The sequence below is a fragment of the Meles meles genome, chromosome 8, assembly GCF_922984935.1.
Source record: "Meles meles chromosome 8, mMelMel3.1 paternal haplotype, whole genome shotgun sequence".
Classification (NCBI taxonomy): Eukaryota; Metazoa; Chordata; class Mammalia; order Carnivora; family Mustelidae; genus Meles; species Meles meles.
In genome coordinates this window covers 43,775,506-43,788,363 of record NC_060073.1, presented here as the reverse complement: position 1 = coordinate 43,788,363, position 12,858 = coordinate 43,775,506, and the positions used below count along the sequence as shown (strand labels likewise).

Genomic DNA, 12,858 nt, shown 5'->3' with positions numbered 1-12,858 from the left:
CCAGGCTGGGTGTGACGACCCAGTAGGGGCACTGTAGGGGACACCATTCTGTCTGACTCCAGGGCACAGGCCAGGATGGGGGATGGGGACATGAGCTGGAGAGGAACCAGCTGATAGAGGGTCTTAGAAACCATGCTGCTAAGGCTAGACTGGAACACAAGGAATACAAGGGTGACAATGACGGTGTTTAAGGAGGAGAAGGACACGACTGGATTTCTGTTTTGCAGCATTTCTGTGATAATGGTAGACGATGGGCAGGAGGGGAGAGTGCGGGACTCAGGAGACCCGTCAGGAGATCACTGCCTGGCCCTAGGCCAGGGGCATTACGTCAATGCAGTCTTTGCAAATGGTGCCCCTGGAACTGGGTAAGAGAGATGCTCTGACCCACAAAAGTCACATGGCAGTGAGGATGGAGAGGGAGAGCTGATCTGAGAGACCTTCGTTTGTTCATTCATTCATTCATTCCCTCCCTCCTTCCTTCACTCAGATAGGAACAGAACGTCTACTATGGGCCAGGCACCATTTTGGTATCTGGGAAACACAGTGGCAAATGCACAGAAATCACATCCCCATATCTCGTCTTCTGTGCTGCCAGCTAGCTGGGGTTACCGGTCAGTCTGTTCTATGAACTGCCCTTGGATCTGTTCCTCCCATTAGACTGGGAGCTCCCTGTGTCTCATTCATGCCTCAATTCCCAGCCCCTAGGGTGGGGGTTCAGCCAATGTGTGCCAAATGAATGAGAGAACGAGCCTCACAGTGACCTGGATCGGGCAGGCTCCTGTCCCCTCCAGTCTCTGAGGCCCAGGGTCAATTCTTGCTGGCTGCGGAGGATGCTCTGTGGGGGCTCCAAGGCCTGGAGGCTCAGAGCATGGCTGAAGTGGCTCAAGAGCTTTCAGGGATCCAGCGGGGACCAGGAGGAGAGGTGGCCTGGCTCCCGCCCACCCCCAGGGGCCATTCTGAGTGAGCAGCAAGGCCCTAGGTTCTGGAGGACCTGAGCCCCTCCCTCCACAGGCGGCTGGTTGGTTGGAAGGTGACAAGATGAGGAAAGAGGTGAACAGCCCTGAATAATGCATCCTGGCCTTAAATGGTGCTTTGTTTAACCGGAACTACCTAGAGACTGAGTAACCATAGCAACCACAAGTCGATATTTTAAAAGTTAAAAATAAGTCATGACATCTTACATGTTGTTGGAGATGCTGATGGCAAAACTGCTTTTTTAAAGCCTCGTTACTCCACAAACTGAGTGGAGTAGGTTGGTGGGGATTCACTTTCAACAAGTCACCCCCTAAGCTAGCCCTGGGGCCTGGGGCCAGAACTTGGCAGGGGTGACAGCTAGACAGGGGCTTGATGAAAGTTATCTGAAAATGACACCCCAGGGCTGAAAGAGGAGTGTTAGGTCACCTGGTCTAACTGCCCTCAAAAGGGGAAAATCCCTCTCAGATCTGCCAGGGGATGGATCATGCAACATCACTTGAATATCTTGAGTGATGGGGAGCTCACGCTCTGGCAGACAGCTCATTCCCTTGTGGGGTGGCTCTTGCTGTTAGAAGACTCACAGTCTGACCCAACTCGACTCAAGGTAGACAAAAGAGCTTGATTCCAGGGTCAAAGAGGTCCAGACTGAAACTCAGTTCAGCACTTCCTAGCTATGTGACTATGGGTGAGTCACTTAACATCTCTGAGCCTTATTTTCCCCTCTTTAAAATCTGCCCATTCTGAAGAGATAAAAAGGCCTTTAAACTCCTGTCTGGGAGCTGCTATTATCCTCATTCTTTCTCTCTGGGTTTCCACAGCCAGGGCAAGGGTCAAGGAATGAACTCACCTCTGCCCTCACAAGGGGGGGGGGGCTTTCCCTTCATTGGGTACCCCCAACCCTCTTCCTCTTCTCCTGGTGACTCTGGACACCTAGCTCTAGGGTTGAGGTCTTCCTCAGTCAGGGCAAGGGGCACTGAGGCGAAGGTGAGCCTGTCCCCACCCCCTGGGGCACGGAGTTACTCACTGGGAAGGATGGTTTTATACCGGTTCTTCCGCACCAGCCCAGGGATGTCATACTCCTTCGGATCCACAAAGTTCATGGGGATTTCCTGTGAGAGGAGGACACGGGGGTGTTAGCAGCTTTGGGCTGCCTCTCACAGACGTTTGAATCCTGGTCGGCCCTTAACTTCTAGCCCAGACGCTTGCTTGAATGCATACATTCATTCAGTGAACATTTACTAGTAAACGAGTCTGCATGTAAAAAGCACTGTGAATCGTGCCTGGCACGTAGGGAGTGTATAATAACAATTATTATTACAACTGTTGGTCCAGAGCCAGCCTGGCATGTAGTAGATGCTCAGTAAAGGCTGATAAACAAGAACAAGAGAAAAAGTGACCCAGCCAATCCCCGCCTTCTACCACACACCCAGAGCTGCAGTCAACCTGAGTGGCTTTGCAGATCCGAGTGCCCGCCCTGGGCATCCCCACCTCAGGAGCTTGGCTTGGGCAGCTTGCCTTGTGGGAACATCCACCCCATCCTCCTCTTCCTCTGTCCTGTCCACCTTAAATGACACCTCCTCCAAGAAGCCTTCCCTAATTCTCTGGCAGGAAAGAACCCTCCTTCTTTGAGCTTCTCAATCTTGTTTTGTGTCAAAAGCCCCAAGTCCAAAGTTCTCTGCCTGGTATGTGAGGTGGCCTGGGATCTGGTCTTTGTTTCTGTTGCTCCCCTCACCTTCCCCTATCACCTCCCCCTACCTCCCCCCCCCCCCGCCCCCCTCCCGCCAGGGGACCTGCTCTCCAATTACATGTCTGTCTCTCTTCCCTGCTGTGAATATGCCCCTTCCCCTCCTGCCTCCAGGTCTGAGCTTACAGCATTCCTTCTGACCTTCCGCAGGTTCGGGAGCACTGTTCTCACCTTTCTCCATCTGTCCAAACGGTTCCAGCCTTTCCTCCCCACTGTTCTTGGGGTGAGTCCCCCGTGCCTCTGGCTTCTTTGCTCCCCCCTCCACCTGTCCACATGGCTCAGTGTGTGACCACAGACAGGTTCACAGTGTCCACAGTTTCAGGACATAGTAAGTATGGGCTTCAAGGATCACTACACTCAATTTCTAGGGTTACTATGAGAATCCAACCCCTCCCCCAAAACCAACATGTATAAAAATGCCCATGGAGTGAAGGTATAGGCTGTGTTCCTCTGTCTCTGGGCCAAATCCACAATGATCTACTGAACAGGAAACACCAGAGAGGATGCAAGCCCCTTCTTCAAGGGGAGGTGAGGGTGGTGGGAACTTACAGCAAAGCGGAGGGTGGGGTAGTTGGGGAAGGCTTTCTGGAAGCATCCAGTGAGAGGATGATGTGAGCAGATGCCTGAGAAGAGAAAGGCCTGGGTGTGTGGGGAGGTGATGGTCCAGTTTGATGTGGACAGTCCCTGTAGGCGTGGGAGGCTGGCCCAACTCAGCTAAGATAGGCCATGCCCAGCCGTGGAGAATGTGGAGCTGTGTGGGTCAGAGGGCGGCAGAGGCTTTCTCAGAAGAAATAGCCATCAGGTCCAGGTAGGAGGCAAGGTGGCCTGTGCAAGGGAAACTGAGGGAGTCTCATGACTGTCCCATCCCCCTGGCTTCTCCCAGGATGGGCTCTCCCCAAATACTCAGGGCCTCTTGCCCTTTTCTGCCCACTGGTGGGTGAGTTCCTGGATGGGTAAGCTGGAGTGAGGAATGCACTTTTGGGCCCAAGCCCCTTCCTTCCTCCTCCTTGGGGACCCTCCTGCAGAGAAAGAAATGTAGGGGTTCACCACCTGGGGTGGGTAGAAAACTTGTTAATTCCTAGCATTAGGAAGCTGGCTATTGCTCCGCACCTAAGCCTCATTCTAAGCTTAGTTTCATCAACAAAAATGAAGGTGATATTGTCATCTCCCACATCTTAGCTAACGACCGGCTGAGTGCTCAGGCGGGCAAAGCAGAGATGTCATTTATTGGGTCCCTCTAAGTCCAACAAGAGGCAGCTGGAGGCCCTTGTAGGGGTGTCGGGGGCTGGAGGTGACCGGAGAGTTGTCAGAGGATGAACAGTGCTTGGAGATGCGGGGCAGCAGGAGGGAGGGGAAACAGTCAAGTCAGAAGGAAGGCTTTCTATCACTTTCAAAGCACAGTTAGGACTTGGGCATGCCACTGGACACCAGTCACTGGGCTGAGGGCTCTGCACACGTTAGTCATCTCTTTAACCCTTGCAACATTCAGTGATTTTTATCCCCATTTTCCAGACAAGGAAACCGAGGCTCAGAGGGGAAGCAGCTTGCCCAAGACGGAGGGAGAGCTGATGGACACTCCGCTCCACTGCCTGGCTGGATGCGTGACTGATGTAAGCGGCAAGGTCTGCCTGCTGCGGGTGGCTGGCTCGGGGGGACTCACAAAGAACTCTGCCTGCAGCAGGAAGGGGTCCAGGGCCTTCTCGTGAAGCTCCTCGGCCTGCAGGACCCGGGAGGCGCTGAGCAGGTACTCCCGGGCTGACTCCTCTCGTGGGGACATGAGGTAGCCAAAGCCCTCCTCATTGCAGCCCGGTGTGCACATGTCCAGGGTCAGGGAGACGTTGGAGCCCCTCCTGGAAGGGCCGGAAAAGGAGGAGCACGTCTCAGAGGTGGGGAGGCGGGAGAGATCCAGAGTGGAGAGGAGGGGGGCACCCAGGAGAGGAGTGGGAGGGGGACAACACTCCTGTGCGAGGAGTACGAGTCTCAGCCCTGAGGCTGAGGCCTGACTCCCCATCTCCTGCCTCCTGCAGTGGAGTCGCTAACCAAGGGAGGCTGGGGGCCCCAGTTCCAGAGGTTCCATCCAAGGCAATCTCAGCAAAGCCCTCCCGGGCTCTCTTCTGTCACTGCTGTCCCAGCCCTGTGGCCCCAGGTGGTCATGAGAGGGGGCACCTGCCTAGAGCAGAGAAGCAGGGCTTTACCCTCTGTGTCATGGCTTTAGGCCCACCAGTCCTGGGTAAGGCTGCCACGGAGTCATGGACATCTCCTCCAGGAGAGGTCAGGCCCCTTGGCTATCGGGGAGGAGGGACTCCCGGGGCAGAACACAGCAACACAGATGTCTGCACTAGACCAGCTCTACGATCATGTTCAGGGTCTACGGCCCAGGGCAGCTGAAAAGCCCTCATTATATAGGAAGGGAAACTGAGTCCCAGAGAGAGGACAAGAATTGTCCAAGCTCACACAGTAAGGGGATGGCAGAGCTGAAACCAAAAGAGAGGTTTTCTGACTCCTCATCCAGGGCTTCTTCCATGACATCATATGGGTAATGCAAACCTGGTTTGATCTGGCTTCCCCAGCAGGGTTCTGAAAAGAAGGTGCTGACACCTCCCAAATTATGCTCTAGGGAACACTATGGGACCCTCCATAGAAGTATAGATGTAGGGTTCACTCTATAGAAGTTGAGGAATGCCACACGCTACCCCCCTTGCCCATTTACAATGAACACAATCGTGTTAAAGGTCCTGACAAGTCCTGTAATAAACGAACCTACCCAAACTTGCTCGAGTATGGGAGTTTACGTGTGACTGTACACATGTGCACCTGTGTATGCCTATGTGCTCATGTGCAGTAACAGCATTTACCTTGGGCCATTCTGATCTATGTAATCAGACCTGAGGAGCATGTGTCTACACCAGTGGCTCTGACCTGGCCACTGGGAGTCAGAGTCAGGCGCCTGTCCTTCTGATGCACTGCTGACACCTCAAGAGCCCACAGAGCCCACCCCTCCTCTGCCCTTCCCACCTTTCCTGTAGACCCATGGACTTGACAGTCAGTGAGGCAGGGTCGGCCTCAGGCTTGATGTCCATCACACAGTCAAACACAGGAGTCTCAGGGACGGGGTCCAAGTCCAGGAAGTCATCCTCAGCCTTCTCTTCCATCCACTCGGAGTAGGTGAAGGAGGGCTGGCGGCTCACTGACTGGCGCCTGTCCTCAGGGGGCGGTGCGGTGGGTGGCTCTGGGGGGGCCCTTAAGAGGTGCCATGCCTAGTTGGGAAGATAAAGCATCATGGACCTGGGGCCATGCTGGCTAGCCCCGGAGTGATGGGGTGGCCATGAGATTGAGCCCCTGCCCTCAGTGAGTCTAGAACATCCCTCCTCTCCTCGGAGTGGTGTGCATGGCACTGTCACTAAGATGGGAGCTTCCAGCCCCCACCCTACCCCCTGCCCCTTCCCCTTGCCTGCCCTCAGTTTCCTGGGGATTGAGATCTTCTTGGAGGGGTGTGGAGCTCCTACACTACTCTTCTCTGGCCTTGGTCCTTCCCTCAGCCAAGAATACCGCAAACCCATTTTCGAGAAGAAGGTGCCCTTCATCCCATTCTAGGCACACTGGTGGAGGGAGACAGATGCCCTGACCTGAAACATCTAGCTTGGGGATCAAATGGGAGCCGGTGGGGACTGGGCCTCTGGGTCTGAGGAGGGGAGCACTGAGGTCAGGTCAGGAGGTGCCTTACCAGGGTGGTAATGAGGATCACAGACAGAGTAACCAGCAGCAGACTGGGGACTTCCCAGGTCCCAAAACCCAGCCAGGCCTGGGGAACACGAGACAAACAGGTCAGGGGGTGGTGGGGACGCAGTTCTCATCCATTCCGACAGTGACAAAACCGAGGCTCTGAAAGCTGCCGACCAGGGCTGGGTGGGGAGCAGGGAGAAGGGTTTTAGGGGTGTGGAAGTATCTTCTGAGCTCAGAGAAGCCCCATCCAGGGGTTGGTGATACTGGAGGTCCCAAGTCACTCCCTCCTACCTGGGAGCTCCCTGGAGCTTACTCACCGTGGGTCCCAGCCGTTCCAGGAGTGTGAACAAGGAGGAGAGGAGGTCTGTGGCATTCTGTGACCAGATGGGGCCGTAGCCGCTGAGCCAGATCACCCCGCAGGCAAGCTGGGGCAGCCAGGGGTAGGGGGGAATGAACTGAGTTTGGAGCCTGGGCTTCTTGCTCCCTTATTCCCCCTGCAGAGCTCACCTGTAGCCTCAACCTAGCCCTGCAAAGTCCAGACCGTACGGCTGAGGGAAGAGGCCAGGTACTGCGTGCACCGAGAAGGCCTCAGTACGCTCCCTGCAGAAAAGCTGACTGGAGGGAGCCAAGATAAAGCCCCTCCCAGAGGGGATCTCCCCTCCCCAACCAGGTACATACATAAAAGGAAAAGTTTCCAGAGCTCTCTCCCTAGACAGGAAGTCCTCAGAGAGACCCTGCAGGCCTGGCTGCTGGGGAGCCCTACATTCCTGCTTCTCAGCTTAGGGAAGGCAGGCTGTGAGGGTCTTAGCTAGCGCGGCTGTCGCTGAGAACCCCAGCCTCCTCCACACACCAGCCAGAGAGCTTCGAGGCACTGAGGGCCACCAAGAAGGCCCCTCGTCCCCCACGAGCCCCAGGTGGCCATCTTGGCGAGGACACGGTGGGCTGTCCCTCCACCTGCCCTCTCTCCAGACCCTCGTGAGGCCCGAGGTATCCTTACCAGGAACTGCGAGGCAGCCAACAGGCACAGGCTGCTCCTGACATGGAGGGAGTGGCTCCCAGCGCCTTGAGGTGGCGGCTTCTGAGCGGGCTCTGAGGGCGGTGAAGGCGGCAGGGGCGGTGGCATCTCTCTGGGCGAGTCCATGAGCCCTTCGGCCTGGTCCAGCGCCTCCATCATTACCGGCTGGGGGAGACCTGTGGAAGGTGGACAGGTGCCTGGTGACTCGGGGCCCGGCGACCCACGGCGGGCCGCTCCTTCTGGGGTGGCTGTGGCTTCCTCTCAATCCGGAATCAGTCAGCGTGGCTCCACTTCCAGCCGTCACCCTCGATTAGCAAAGCAATATTCACCTACCTTCGTCAGAAAGAGCTAAGTGTGGGTGGACAAATTATTTCTCTTTTATTTCTCCAGTAACAGAGTTAAAATGGCAGGAGGTTTTTCAGGGAGTTAACATCGCTGTGTTTACGCAGTTTCATTCTTTTCCATTTCTTAAGGAAACAAAAAACAACCACCTCAAACTCAATTAAAAGGGAGACAGAGAGAGAGAGAGAGAGGAAAAAAAAGACACAGCATAACCAGGCCGTGACCCCGAACAACCCTCCCACGCCTGCCTTCCAGATTTTTGTCTCTTGTGGTCTGTGGCCTGGCTGTGGCTGGAGGCCGGACCCTGGACAAGATCCTGGCTGTGCGCCCCTTCCCCACCTCAAGGCCCCACACTGGGGGCGGTTGGGGGTGTGCGGAGGAAAATCTTGGGGTATAAAATCAATGTCTAATGTCTCGATCTAGTTCTGGGTCTGTCCCTAGTTGTGTGACCCTGGAAGAGTCACCCCTTCTCTGGGCTTCGGTTTCCATACCTGCGGGAAATAGAGGTTCAGCTCAACCCTTGGGTTCTGTACTGCTTTTTGGAGACCTGGTGCTTTCTCAGAAGCAACGGGTGTTACCAAGAGCTCTGAGTCCTTGGTATGGAAGCTCTGCTTGTCCCCATTCCACACCCTGGGTTCCTTCTCAGATTATTTCAACAAAGGGTTCCACGAGTAAAAACACATGAACACCACTGGCTTAGAACTGAGGAACTGGCCGTAGGGAGTCTATCGGCATCCACTCTGGATGAGTCCCCGGTGTTGGATGTCACCATTGGAAGCCACAAGGTTTATCCTACTGCCAAGAAGAGAGGGGCTAGCCAAATGGGTGTTTAACAGCTTGACAGTGGGATGGGGCTGTCCAGACAGCACCGTGTGAATGGGACAGTGGACTCCTTTCCTAGCTGGGTGACAACAGAACACCCCTAGCCAAGACCACGTGAGGCTAACAGTTTTTTGTCCACGCGCTTGCTTGCCCACTGGACAAACATTTACTGAGCTTCTTCCGTGGCCTGGATCACCGGTGTGGTGCAATGGGCCCAGGTCCTGGTGACAGCTCTATCTGGTTCTTCCCAGGTTCCTCCTTCTAGATGCTGACCTGGCGCGGCTGCCCACGTGATGTGATCCAGCCACACTCCTCGCAGTTCCTCAGGTGAGCTCACCTACGTGCTCTGCGCACCACCGCCCCCCATGTTTTGTACCTGCTAGTCCCTCTGCTCGGAACATCCCTCCAACCTCCTGCTCCCCTCCCCTGCCCACCCCCCCACACTGCCAAGTTAACTCCTCTTCACCTTATAGAACTCACATCACATGTCACCCCTGAAGCGGGTCCTCCCCTGCCGCATTCTTCCTAGCATGCCCCGCCTCTCAGTACCACCAGCAGCAACGATACACCTGGAATGTGCGAGACCCTGCTCTGAGAGCTTTATATATGTGTGACTGTCTTCCCTCTTCATGGTATTCCTGTGAAGTCAGTACGACAATGACTGTCATTTTATAGAAGAAGGAGATGAGGTACAGGGAGGGTATAAGACTCTGCCCCGGTCACTTAGCTAAGAAGTCATTGAGGCATGTTCAAACTGAGGCAGATAAATGGGCTCTGGCTGTGGTTTGTAAAATTATTCACTGAATATCATCTTTCCAACTTGTCAGTAATTTCCACGAGGGCAGGAGTGGAGCCCATTTTGTTCATCACAACTGTCCACAGCATCTAGCAAAGTCCTGACAGGTAAGTCGACAATAAAGACTTCTACCAAAATATTTGTGTGTAGGATGGTAGGCCAGTGTTAACCACTCAGTTTTCTTAGCAGATAACTGGGGATGACGATACCTTCCTCGAAAAGCTGTGATGAAGACTGTAAATACTATAAATGAAACACTAAGGAAGGCCCCTGGAGTCTAGTAGGTGTTCAATAAATGTCAGATTATAGTAACAACGTTAGGTCCTAATTCCTGCCTTCAGGAGGCTCCCAGTCTCATGGGGAAGGCAGACCAGTGGATACACACCCATAATCCACTATATTCACTGGAAAATCCAAGTGCTGGGGGAGTCACTGAGCACACAGCTCAGATCCTGGCCAGCAAGGTGAAAAGGAAAAACTGCTGCTAAGGATGGGTCCTGCAGGAAGCCAGAACTTTCCACCACTGAGATGCAGAGGCTTGATTGCTCAAGAGGCAAGGTCAGAAAAAGGAGTCAAAGGGTGATGCCAAATTCGGAAGGGCAGGAGGGGTCCAGGTCACTTGGCTTGGCTCTACAATGCATAACCTCGCGCAATCCCTCCTTCTCTTTGGGACTCAGTTTCCTCCTCTGTAAAAAGAGCGGCTTGAACTTAAATTTGGTGCCTCTCAGATGTTTCTGCCAGCCTCAGAGGAGAGTGGACGTGGGTCTTCAGGAGAATAACGGAAAGCTCTCACAATTTTGGACCTTGCTGCTTTGTTTTAAAATTCATGGGTGCTCTGGGTTCTATGCTATGGCGTATCTGTACTTGTTTTGATATTAAAATAATGGGCTTTTTCCCTTTCTCAAAACCTCGAGTCAAATTTCTCCTTCAGGAAAATGCGCTACAATTTATCCCGTGGCTTTGCCCTCAGGGGTACACGCACCCCAGTCTGAGAAGCGTGGAACCTGCCGGCAATAAGACATCATGCCGCGGTTATAAAAGATTCTGTAAATGAATATTTAATATCATGGAAGGAAGTTTCGATGGTGTGGAGAAAGGCAAGGTGACAAAACAGTATCATCTCCTTGGCCTTAAAAATTAAGAAAATACAAATGTGCGAATAAGGTGGTGGTAAATGCCCACCATAAGATGAGAAGTTAATGTGAGATGCTGCTTGGGAAGCACACCGCATGGCAAACTTCTGGCATACAGTAAGTGCTCAATAAATGCTGGACATGGTAAATGGAAAGAACAGAAGCCAGGTGTTCACAGTGGTTCTTTGGAGGAGGGGGAGAGGAGAGGAGGGCTTTTTGTCACTGTTTATATATTGTCAATTTCCTCCGATACATATATACATACAGTGATATGGAGATACATAAACACACGTGTGCCCAGACACGTACACACATATACAAATACACATGTATTTATATATAGTGGAAGAAATATTTAGAAGAGGGATCACTGCTCTGAGTTCAGACACCGCGGGGCCTCGTTAATACTCCTAGATTCCGGGTCCTGACTGTCACACCTGTCCCACCTAAACGCGCGAGGTGGGACATGAGAGCGCGAGAGTGTACGCAGCTCTGTGACCCACCCAGTGGCGTAACAGCCCCTCCCAAGACAGGCCCCCTGATGATGCGGGGTCATCACTTTTCTGTATAAAAGACGGCAGGTCGATGGCCTGGCACCTTGTGGGGGCTGAAGGGGAACTGCAGGCTGGTAGGACCCTGTATGCCCCTCTCAAAGAGAAAAAGGGAAGGCTGCTCTTCTGTTTTGTTTTGTTTTTAAATCCAGAGGGCACCTGGCAGTGAATCCAACTGATGGTATTCACTGAGCACCTGGGAGACACTGTTACCTTTCAGAGCAGTCTTTACCGAAAAATTGTTCTGGGCAGAACGCGGACGCTTGATTCAGGAAGATAAGTTTTCAAAAACGCAGTATACTGTGCATGTCGTTTTGGAGGGGGTCCACAGACTCTAAGTTAAGCACCTGTGATCTTGGGTGTGCGGAGCGGAGGTCTGTGAGAGAAAGCAGTGGAAGCAGGCGAGGTGGAGAACAGGCTCGGGAACTGTCTCTCTTTTAGTCTCTGTTCATTCAGGCATGAGCCCAACACACACAGATTGGGCACCAACTGTATACTTCTCCGAGTCTGGGCCAGGCTCCCAAGACACACCAGTGAACAAAGCAGTCTCTACCTGCAGGCACCACCGTGGTCCTGGTCACGCTTGTCCTTTCGGCTTCCGGTCCCGCTCCTAGAGATTGTGATGTCAGCTCTCACCCTTGCCCTGCCCACCCTGCCACTCGCTATCCTGTGGTGGGAGTGGTACCCCTCCCCGGGCAGGCTCCACACGGTTCACAAAGTGCTGCTGCACACGCAGTTGCGTTGGCTTCCCTCGGCAGCCCCGTGAGGCAGACATTAGCATCATCAGCCCCATTTTGTCGGTGAGAGGCGGCTGCTTGTGTCAAAGGCTGGCTTTTCAATAGTTCACAGCGAGGTAGCTGCCTTGCCACGCGTGAAGCCCTGACTCAGAGACAGCTCGCTGACGACGCTGTTAGGCAGGGCTCCTCCTGGGCTTGCCTCCTGCGCGGGGTGGAGGGGAGTTTCCAGGCTCGCAAACGGAGGCTGAGAGAGGTCAGATGGCTTGCCCAAGGAAGCCAAGACCTGGGATTCAAACCCAAGGCTTCTGGACACAGAGTGATCTTTCTAGGCTTGCCCATTTTGCCATACTGCTTATCAGGAGGGGTCACTGCAGCGAAGGAGGGAGGCTGTGAGAGCCTGGGAGGGAGGGAGGAAGTCCCCGTGTTTGGGGGAATCCTGAACCCTCACCGGCTGCAGGGGGTCGGGGTAGTGCAGAATTTGTGCCTGACCGCCCCCTGCTCTGGGACTGATGGCTCCTCAAAGGCTACAGAGTTGTGGAGGGAAGAAGCCCGGGAAGGCAGGTGTTTGGGATCCCGGCCAAAGCTCTAGGGACCCTGGGTAAGGCCTGCAAGCAAATAGCCTTCAGATTTTACCTGGGGCATGTAAAGCACTGTGATCCCCCTCCTGTCACCTAGCACCTGAATCCCACCATTAAACTCTGCAGCTACCCTGTGCCCTGGGGCTGGCGCCGCCTGAGCTCCGGAACCGTGGCTGCTCCTGTCAGTGACTCATCCTTGGAGCTCACGGGCTGCCAGCCCACCGGAACTGGAGCAGAAGGCTGGCTCAGCCTGTTCCTGTTTACATGACAAAGGAGGTTCTGTCCCATTCAGCTTTTCTTCCTTTCCCAAACAAGGCCAGGAATGACCTCCCGGCCATGCCCACATACTCTCGGGGCCCTGACCAGCAGAGCAGCACACTCAGTCCCAACCTGGCCTTTGGAATCAGTGACAGCAGAGTCTGACAGGCCCCGAGGGGCATCT

At 54.1% G+C, this 12,858-nt stretch overlaps 1 protein-coding gene across 2 annotated transcripts in view; it reads right to left on the bottom strand.

The window, feature by feature from the left end:
• The window catches only part of PTPN5 (protein tyrosine phosphatase non-receptor type 5), a 54,828-nt gene that overhangs the window by 6,768 nt on the left and 35,202 nt on the right, over positions 1-12,858 (bottom strand). For both annotated transcript variants that reach the window (XM_046017416.1, XM_046017415.1), the window contains exons 4-9: positions 7,440-7,633; positions 6,760-6,867; positions 6,444-6,521; positions 5,735-5,976; positions 4,380-4,569; positions 2,000-2,084 (exon numbers count right to left, since the gene is read on the bottom strand). In XM_046017416.1, the coding sequence (XP_045873372.1) occupies positions 2,000-2,084; positions 4,380-4,569; positions 5,735-5,976; positions 6,444-6,521; positions 6,760-6,867; positions 7,440-7,633 (897 nt within the window). The remainder of the gene's footprint in view (positions 1-1,999; positions 2,085-4,379; positions 4,570-5,734; positions 5,977-6,443; positions 6,522-6,759; positions 6,868-7,439; positions 7,634-12,858) is intronic.